Source organism: Rhincodon typus, chromosome 16, assembly GCF_021869965.1.
Source record: "Rhincodon typus isolate 14 chromosome 16, sRhiTyp1.1, whole genome shotgun sequence".
Classification (NCBI taxonomy): Eukaryota; Metazoa; Chordata; class Chondrichthyes; order Orectolobiformes; family Rhincodontidae; genus Rhincodon; species Rhincodon typus.
In genome coordinates this window covers 8,235,263-8,245,437 of record NC_063347.1, presented here as the reverse complement: position 1 = coordinate 8,245,437, position 10,175 = coordinate 8,235,263, and the positions used below count along the sequence as shown (strand labels likewise).

Here is a 10,175-nt window from a genome sequence, read left to right as displayed (position 1 = left end):
CCTACTATCACTAATGAGCAATTTGCTCAGGGTTGGGCTACGCTACTCGGGGGTCGTATTTGGTGGGTGCACTGCCGTCGTTGTTGAGCGGTTGGTGCAACCGGGAAAGGTGTCCGGGGCGGTCCGATCTCGGGCAAAGGTCGATGCTCGGTGACCGGGCTCTTTGGAAACATGTCAGCGGAAAAGGAGAAGCCCGGCTCGCCGCAGCCGCAGCCAATCAATCCTATCAAGAATTTCTTCGCCGGAGGTTTTGGCGGGGTGTGCCTGGTGTTTGCTGGGCACCCGCTGGACACTATCAAGGTGAGGGGAATGGTTGGGCCATCTGAATGCGGGGTGGCCGGGGTCTCCAAGGCCTGGCCCTGGGCTGCACCTGCTCGCCTTGCAACAGGTGATCGTGCCCCAAGGCAGAGCAACCTGTGTGAACTTAAATAACTATGTGAACATAATTGTGTTTGCATTTTGTATGAACAGGTCCACAGATCCCTGAAAGTGGCAACAGATGGATAAGGTGGTCAAAAACCTTGCCTTCATCAGCCATGATTGCCTTCATTGAATGTAAAAGTTGGCAAGTTATGTTACAGCTGTACGAAAATGTAGTTAGGTCATATTCGGATATTGCGTGCAGTTCTGAGAGGGTGCAGAGAAGTTTACCAGGATGTTGCCTTGTCTGGAGGGTTTTACTTGGGTTGGATAAACTCAGATTGTTTTCACTGGAATGATGGAGGCTGAGGGTGACCTGATAGAGGGCTACAAAATTATCAGAGGTGTGAGTAGGGTGGATAGTCAAATGCTTTTTCCAAGGGTAGAAAGGTTAATGGCAGGAGGGCACAGATTCAGGGTGAGAGGGGGAAAGTTTAGGGGAGAAGTGTAGGGAAAATTTTTCATACAGGATGGTAGGTGTCTGTAGCTGTGCCAGTGGAAGCAGGCACGTTAGCAATGGTTTAAGGCATATCTCGATGAACGTATGAATGGGAGTCGAACAGGGATAGAAACCAAGCATGGGCAAAAAATAACAGATCTAAATAAGGATTAGGAATTGTAACAGGCTTGGTGAGCCAAAGTTCCTGTGCTGTATTGAATGTGTTATATTATGTTCTTCCATTATGTAAATTTTTTAATTTTTTATGCACCAAAATGCTGCATTTGTTTAAACTTTTTAAATGCAAAATATAGTGCACTTTTGTGTGTTGTTTAATTTGAAACGTTTTTAATGCAAAGTGTACTACATTTGTTTTTTTTCTACTTGAAATCTTATGTGCAAAAACTGCATTTCAGTTAATTTAGTTTACATTTTTAATGCAAGATAGAGTGCATTTGTTTATTTTTGTTTAAAACTTTGGAAAATATTCTTTTTGTTTGCTTCACATTTAACCTTTTGCAAAATTTTTTGCATTTGTTTGTTTTTCATTTGAATGATTTTATGTACAACATATTAAATTTCTATTTTTAACTTAATATTATTTTAAACTTTTTGTCTAGTTTTGTCATATGTTTTATTAGAGGGGAACATAGGATTTTAGCTCGTGTCTTGAAGGCTTTGCTCAAATTTTGTCCTCTTTTTCTAAAACTCACAGACTCTTGGCCTTGATTATTTTGCATTTCATGGGATTAACAGCACCAAAAAGATCATTTAACTCACCTGCACTATGTTTATATTGTACAAATGCCTCATTCCATTTAATTCCATCAGTATATACTTCCATACCTGTCTCAGGTCTGTCTGCATCTATGCAATTATGCTGATCTTCTCAACTCAACACTTTTGTTTATAAGGTTCTACTTCCTGTACTCTAACTCACACCAAGTCCTGATCTGAGAATAGTCGGTTTAAAGTTCTTACCCTTGTTTTAACTTACCCAATGACTCCATCCTTACAAATCTCTGTAACTGCCGTTGGTCCCACGACTCCCAAGAATGTTCATTCCTCCTGTTTTGGCCTTCTCTGTGTGCCAATTTTTGGGATGCATAAGAGGCCAGAATTGGCAAAACCTAGAGTTCTTCCAGGTTGCAGTGTTGGACAGCAAGAGCTTCCAGCAGTTGGGTAAAACTAGATCATAGAGGGATTTGAATGTACAGATAAGAATATGAAATTTGATGGATTGGTGGACTTGGAGCAAAGATTAGGGATAACATTTCTAAGATGGAGAATTAGCTCTTGATTTAAGACTGGAGAGTGTAAGGCTGAAACTTTAACACAATTTTCCAAATCTTAGGTTTTACTCCTTTGTTGCTCAGCTATGCTTAATGTTGTATTATGGCATTTCCAAAAAGTAAGAATTTAAGAAAATCCCCATTTTCTTCCCTGCCATGCCATTAAAATAGAACAACTTTGGACCAGGACATTTTTTTGCATCTTTTAAGGTGAAAAATGTAACTGAATTACAAGTCCATTCCGACTTAATCATTATTGAGTACAGTTGAAGTCAGATAGAGTACCAAGCTCCCTCTTCATCTCCAGTGTGAGAAGAGTATCCTTGTTGCCTTAATCATGTATAGCTATTTGCCTCGTTGCCCTGTTGAGAATGAAAGTAATTTTTATATTTTCTTCTCTCCCACATTGAGTATCATTGTTTACACTTCAATGGTCAAGAACACAAATAAGATGGGGTTAAAGTGAATTTTCTCAATTTGAAGTTGGATAGTTATGTGGTTGTGTCTTCTGACACCAAGGAGCATGCACAGCATGCTATAGAAAGCTGCTTGCACGTGTGCTAGTGCATGAGATTTGTTTAAGTCTTTCAATCATGTGCCTATTTTGTACGGGTTAGGGTGGGGGCAGAGAGTGAGAGATCAAAACCCGCAAGGGAAATGTGAGCTAGGAAGTTTGGAAGAAGCAGAGAGGGGGAGAAAGGAACCTGGGAGATTGGGTGGGGGGTGATCAAACTCGTGGGGAGAATCAGTGGTGTGGGTGGGGTGGGGTGGGGAGGCCAACAGGTCAGGGCGTAAGAATGAAAGAAAACCCTTTGATTTTCTCCCTCTCCATCCCTGATGCTTTTTCTGCTGCCAAACTGTATTTAAGTTTTGGGCCTATTCTTTGCATGTGCTGCACCTGACGCAATGGTGGAGAGGGTCTGGAACAATATATGTATGCATTTCCAAATGAGTATACAGGCTCAGTTGCCCTGAGGTTTTGGAGTCAGCAAATACTGCTGAGCAACAATTATAGACAGTTTTGATTCTTACTTAGTTTTTGCCCTTTTCTGATCTGCTGACGAATTTGTAAAATTACTGGAAGTGTTTCTGAATAGAAAGCTAATCACTGTCTTATGGTACATCGTGTTTAGGTTCGGTTACAGACACAACCAAAGCCTCTTCCTGGCCAAGCTCCCATGTTCAAAGGAACCATTGACTGCTTCTACAAAACACTAATTGGAGAGGTAACAGCTGCATTACTTGTTAAAAAAGAGAATTTCACGAATATAAATGGCAAGTTCTGAAATGCTTAGATCATTTAGCATCTGTTGAGAAAGAAGAAACAGAATTCAGTTTCAAGTTAATGTCCATTCATCAAAACTGGAAAAAACTTGTGACGTAACAGGTTTTGAGCAAGAACAGAGGAAGGGAAGGAGGGAAACAACAAAAAGATTTAGCTGCATTTATAGAGCACCTGGCCTGACTTCATGATGTTCCGCGCTGCTCGATGGTAGGAAGCACTTTTGAAGCTTAGTTGCTACTAACTTACAGGAAACATAGTAGTTTGTTTATGCCCAGCAAGTTCCCACAAACAGCAGTGTAATAACTCCGACTTTATCTGTTTTTAGTGATATTGGTTGAGGGATAAATATTGACCAGCAACGCCCCTGCTCTTCAGAATAATGCCGAACGATTTATTTCTTAAAAATTCACCTTCGAGTGCAGTTGGGGCTCCAGTTTACAATCTTTGACATTAAAGTGTCAGCTCAGAACAAAGGTGCTTGAGAGTGTGGAAGGCAGGAGATTTCAAATGACAAAAGGATGATGGTGAAAAGCAAAAGAGAATGGTACTGGGGCAAATCAAGAACAAAACATGGGTCTGGATGGCAAGACCAGAAAGAACCGTTTCCAGCACCTGCTGTGTTTACAGCAAAAATGAGAATGGTGGTAATGATTTGAAATTGTTGAACTCAGTGTTGAGACTGAAAGATTGTAGGATGTCTAATTAAAAGAGAGATTGTCATTTGTTGAGCTTCATTGCGTGGAGTGGGAAATCAAGTGATCAGAAGCTCTAGGTCACTCTTGTGTTCAACAAATCGATCACCGAATGTAGATTTGATCTCCCCGTTATTTCAAAGAAGCTGCTTTAATAAGTGGATGTATCTGTCTTGTAGTCATCTGCTTAAATGAAAACAACTTCAATCCTGTAAGATGCAACTAGAAATAGAAGGATGTTGGAATCTGAAACGCAAGCAGAAGAAACTGTAATGTACAGCAGGCTTGGTACTGTCTGTTGAGAAGTTCCAAATATTAACATTTCAAATAATAATTCTAGTTCTCACAAAGGGATTATCACAAATAAACAGGAAGCGTGTGAAGAATATATTTTTACAAGAGATTTAAAAGAATAAGCTATCATATAATGGGATGGGGGATAGGAGATAGTAAATAATTAGTGATAACAGTGTAAAACTAAAGGAGCAATGATGAGGGTCAGAGGAGTATTGTATAAGACTCTGAATGCTTGGATAGTTCTGGAAAATTTTAAGTTAGAGAGGAGAAACGTGAAAACCTGGCTGCACCAAAAGGATAGATGAGGGTAGGGCAGTGGATGTTGTCTGTATGGACTTCAGTAACACTTTTGACAAGGTCCCATATGGCAGGCTAGTCATGAAGGTTGGGTCATATGGGATCCAGGGAGAGCTAGCTAGTTGGATTCAGATTTGGCTTGATGGTAGGAAGCAGAGGGTGGTGGTTGAAGGTTGTTTCTTGGACTGGAGGCCTGTGACTAGTGGTGTGCCACAGGGGTTGGCTGGGACCTTTGTTATTTACATAAATGACCTGGATGTGAATGTACAAGGCGTGATTAGTAAGTTTGCGGATGATACAAAATTAGGAGGTATCGTTGAAGCAAGGAAGGCTTTCAAAAATTACAGAGGGATCTTGATCAGATAGGGAAGTGGGCTGAGGATTGGCAAATACAATTCGATACAGATAGTGTGAGGTGTTGCACTTTGGAAAAGTCAAACCAAGGTAGGACTTATACAGTTAAGAGACAAAAAAAGTGCAGATGCTGGAATCCAAGGCAGGCAAACAGGAGACTGGAAAAACACAGCAAGCCAGGCAGCATCTGGAGGAAAGGAGAAGTCAACGTTTCAGGTATTACCCTTCTTCAGGACTTATACAGTAAATGGTAAGGTCCTGAGAAGTGTTGTGGAACACAGGGACCCAGGAGTACAAGCACATAGTTGGTTGAAAACGGCGTCACTGGTGGACATGGTGGTGAAAGAAGGCATTTAGCATACTGGCTTACAGCGGTTGAGGTATTGAGTATAGGTGTTGGGACATTATGTTACAGTTGTATGAGTCGTTGGTGAAGCCGCACTTGGAGTATTGTGTACAGTTTTGGTCACCCTGTTCTGGGAAAGACATAGTTAAACTGGAAGGTGTGTGAAGATGATTTACGAGGATGTTGCCAGGACTAGTAGGCCTGAATTGTAGGGGGAGATTGACCAGGATACGACTTTATTCCTTGGAACATAGGAGAATGAGTGGTGGCCTTAGTGAGATATATAAAATCATAAAGGGTGTAGATAGGATGAATTCATATCATCTTTTTCCCATGGATTGGGATTTGAAAACTGGAGTGCATAGGTTTAAGGTGAGAGAGGAAAGATTTAAGAAGGACCTGGGGGGCAACTTCTTCACGCAGATATGGAATGGGCTGCCAGAGAAAGTGGTTGAGGCAGGTACAATAGCAACATATAAAAACAAAATTTGGATAGGCACATGAGTGTGAAGGGTTTAGAGGGATATGGACCAAATGTGGGCAATTGGAGCTAGCTGAGTGGGCACCATGGTCATCATGGACCAGTTTGGGCCGAAGGGCCTGTTTCCATGCTGTGTTACTCTATGACTTTTGAACATACCAAGGAGAGGACAAGGCAACCATAGCTGACATGGGAAGTCAGGGACAGCATCAAAGCCAAAAAGTATACAGTGTGGTGAAGATTCGTGGGAATTCAGAGGATTGGGAAGCTTTTAAAAACCAGCAGAGGATAACTAAATGAGCAATAAAGGGGCCAAAGATGAAACAAAAGAGTAAGCTGGATAGTAATATGAAGATTGCAAGGAGTTTTATTTTTAAGATATCTGAAAGGTAAGAGAGAGGCAAGAGTGGACATTTGAATACTGGAAAATGAGTTGTACAGAATGAAGGAATAGTGAAGGAACTGAATATGTACTTTGCATCAGTACATATTCCACCAGCACACCAGAACTTCAAGAGAATCTGGGTCAGAGGTGAGTGTAGTGGCCATCACTAAGGAGAACGTGCTGGGGAAACTGAAAGGTATGAAGGTGGATAAATCACCTGGACTAGATGGACTATACCTCACAGTTCTGAAGGAGATAGCTGAGGAGATTTTGGAGGAATTGGTGATCTTTCAGGAATCGCTGGAGTCAGGAAGGATCCCAAGGGACCGGAAAATGGCTAATGTAAAATCCCTGTTTAAGAAGGGTGCGGGGACGCACAGAAGACAGGCAACTGAAGGCTGGTCATTGATAAGATTTTTGAATCCATTACTGAGAATGAGATTGCAGAGTACTTGAAAGTGTATGGTAAGATAGGGCTGAGTCAGCATGGCTTCATCAAGGGGAGGTCATACCTGACAAATCTATTGGAATTTTTTTTGAGACATAACGAACAAGTTAGATAAAGGAGAGCCAGTGGATGTGATCTAATTGGATTTCCAGAAGGCCTTTGCCAAGGTGCTGCACAAGAAGCTGCTAAATGAGAAGAGCCCAGGCTGTTAGGGGCAAGTTATAGCATGGGTTGAGGATTGACTGGTTGGCAGAAGATAGAGTGGGAATAAAGGGGAATCTTTCGGATGCCAACTGGTGACTAGTGGAGTACCATAGGTTTCTGTGTTGGGACCACAACTAACTGCATTATATGTTAACGATCTAGATGAAGGAACTGAAGATATTTTTTCGAAGGTTGCAAATGGCACAAAGATACTTAGAGGGGCAGGTGCTGTTGAGAGAGCAGGAAGGCTGCAGAAGGACTTGGACAGGCTGGAAATGTTGGCAGAGAAGTGGCAGATGGAATACAATGTAGGAAAGTGTAAGATTGTGCACTTTGTTAGGAAGCATAGAGGCGCAAACTATTTTGTAAACATGGAAAGGCTTTGGAAATCTGAAGCACAAAGGGACTTGAGAGTCCTAGTTCAGAATTGAGTTAAGGTTAACATGCTGGTTCACTTGACAGTTAGGAAGGTAAATCCGATGTTTGCATTCATTTCAAGAGGGCTAGAATGCAAAAGCAGTGATGTACTGCTGAGACTGTATAAGGCTGTGATCAGACGCATTTGGAATATTGAGAGTAGTTGTGGGTCCTGTATCTAAGCAAGAATGTGCTGGCATTGGAGGGGGCTCAGAGGAGGTTTGCAAGAATGATCCTGGGGATGAAGGGCTTGTCATATCAGGAGTGGTTGAGGACTCTGGGTCTGTACTCGATGGAGTTTAGAAGGATTGAGATGGATCTGATTGAAAATTTCAGAATTTTTAAAGTTTTTTTTAAGAAGATTTGTAGCTCAGGTTGTGGATAGGTTGAGGATTTGCTCGCTGAGCCAGTGTGTTTGATTGCAGACATTTTGTCATCCTGTTAGGGAACATCGTCCATGCACCTGTGGTGAAACATGGGTGTTCTGTCCCGCTTGTTACTTGTAATGCCAACCACCCAGCAAACTGAGGCATATAAATAACGAGAGACAGAATACGAATGCTTCACCGGAGGCGCACGGACGATGTTACCTAACAGGGTCGCAAAACGTCTGCAACCAAACACGCCGGCTCAGCGAGCAAATCTACAACGTCAAACTTTCAGAATACCGAGAGGTCTGGATGGAGTGGACATGGAGAAGATGTTTCCACTAGTGGGGGAAACTAGTACCACAAAGTGAAAGGACGACCCTTTTAGAACTGAAATTAGGAAAAATGTCTTCAGCCAGAGGGTGGTTAATCTGGGAACTCATTATCCCAGAATGGGATTGAGAAGCATATCAGCCATGATCGAATGGCAGAACAGACTTGATGGCTGAATGGCCTACTTCTGCTCCTTTATCTTATGGCTCTTATTATCTTGTATGTTGTATTTTGCCATTTGTTCTGAAAAAGGCATTTAATCACCACTTATTTTTATCCTCGTGTCACTTGAAAGTGATGTTGGACTTCCTTCATTAAGGAACATGAGTGAACCATTTGGGTTGCTTTCCACAATTTATCGTGGGATATTTGAACCAGAGATCTTTGCTGCTGCATGATCTGGTTGACTATTGCTTGAGAAAATGGAGGTGAGCGTAACTGCATCCAGACTAATGTCACTCACAGCCCAAAAGCAACAATAAAGCAAAACCTAGTGTGTGGTTTTTCGTACGCGAGTAAGGTGACTGATAATTAATACCATTTCTTAATTGACTTCGCTGGTGCATTCTCTAGCAAGTCTCCCAATGCTGACCTTCAAAAGGATGGGAAAATGATGTAGACAACATTGGGAGAATTCAAGTTTGATTACTACAGTTTGATGAAGTTCCTGATTTAAGTGTTAAAGAGGTAGAGACATGAAGCTGCAGCAGATAGTAGGAGGGAGTCAGAATTTGATGGAAATGTCCTCCCCAGTTGTACGTGTGCCTCCTCATCAATGTCAGAAATCACATGACACCAGGTCACAGTCCAAGAAGTTTATTTGGAATCACAAGCTTTCGGAGCGCTGCTTCTTCAGGTGACAAAGGAGCAGTGCTTTGAAAGCTTGTGATTTCAAATAAACCTCTTGGACTGTAACCTGGTGTTGCGTGACTTCATCCAACCCAGACCAACACCGGCACCTCCGCATCCTGGCCTCTTCATCAATGACGAGCATTGGTAAAGCTTTGTGAAATGGCTGTTCATCTGCCCTTGCAGCTACAGAACCCCTAACCAGGCAAATTGAGGCAGGATCCGCATAGACAGGGTAAAAATTACAAAGGATTCAAGTTGGCAATATTTAATAATTGGAATTTTTTTAGAAAAACCAATATGCAAGCAATCACTTTGAAATATTGCAGGATTTTTTAAAAAATAAAACTGTACATTGAAGTGACTGTCTCTAATTTTGGAGCTGTGATCTTTCCTAACCTAAGTATGCACCAGTGTAAACACCCTGCAGTCATTCTGTCTTGCACAAGATTATGCAAATAAACAGGACTGAAATGTAGGTAGAAGGTTGCCCACACAGAATAACACTTCTGTGCTGAGTTCATGCAGTGCAAGGGCCAATGAGGAAACAACAGTTTATTGAGGAATGTGGTGATGGTTGAAGGCTTTGCACAATATGAATGGGGAATGATGAAATGAGAAAATATCAAGGAAGTATTGAGAAAAAACAATCCATTAAGAAACATAATGTCCTTGATGGTCATAGGAATATAAAAACTCTGCAAGAAAAAGAAGCCATTTAGCCCCTCTAGATTTGTTTGCAAATATTGGCCAAATTTTACTGCAATTTATCCAGATTTCACGCAGGTATATCGAGAACAATCTTGCACTGCTGAAATGACAACATGCAGATCCTAGCACCAAACCCAGTACGCCAAAATTGTTTAATCTGCAAGCGATTCTACTCTCTCAAATGCAAACACTCATTAAATGCAACAAGCATTAGCTGAGATAGTTCATAAATTTTGTAGTTTATTTTGTATTCTACATGTAGAACACATCTCATAACTTCAAAGGAAAAATGTGGGCATCAAGAAGAGAGAAGGAACTGAAATCGACCAAATGCCCAGTTAAAGAGAGAAATTTTTAAGAAACATCAGAAGGTAGGAAAGGGAAATGGCAACGCGAGTAACTGTTGAAGAGAGTTCCAGAGTGCAAGAACTGAATGATTGAGCAGAGGGAAAAATAAACACTTATCTTTATATCAGAGATAGTAGGAACTGCAGATGCTGGAGAATCCGAGACAACAAGGTGCAGGGCTGGATGAACACAGCAGGCCAAGCAGCATC

The 10,175-nt window shown here is 41.5% G+C and overlaps 2 protein-coding genes across 2 annotated transcripts in view; one reads left to right on the top strand and one right to left on the bottom strand.

The window, feature by feature from the left end:
• The window catches only part of LOC125485159 (E3 ubiquitin-protein ligase ARIH2-like), a 22,908-nt gene extending 22,735 nt beyond the window's left edge, over positions 1-173 (bottom strand). The window contains exon 1 of the mRNA XM_048606680.1: positions 42-173. Within this exon, the coding sequence (XP_048462637.1) occupies positions 42-173 (132 nt within the window). The remainder of the gene's footprint in view (positions 1-41) is intronic.
• The window catches only part of slc25a20 (solute carrier family 25 member 20), a 131,360-nt gene continuing 121,272 nt past the window's right edge, over positions 88-10,175 (top strand). Inside the window, exons 1-2 of the mRNA XM_020527690.2 lie at positions 88-300; positions 3,285-3,377. Of these exons, the coding sequence (XP_020383279.1) occupies positions 172-300; positions 3,285-3,377 (222 nt within the window). The 5' untranslated portion in view covers positions 88-171. The remainder of the gene's footprint in view (positions 301-3,284; positions 3,378-10,175) is intronic.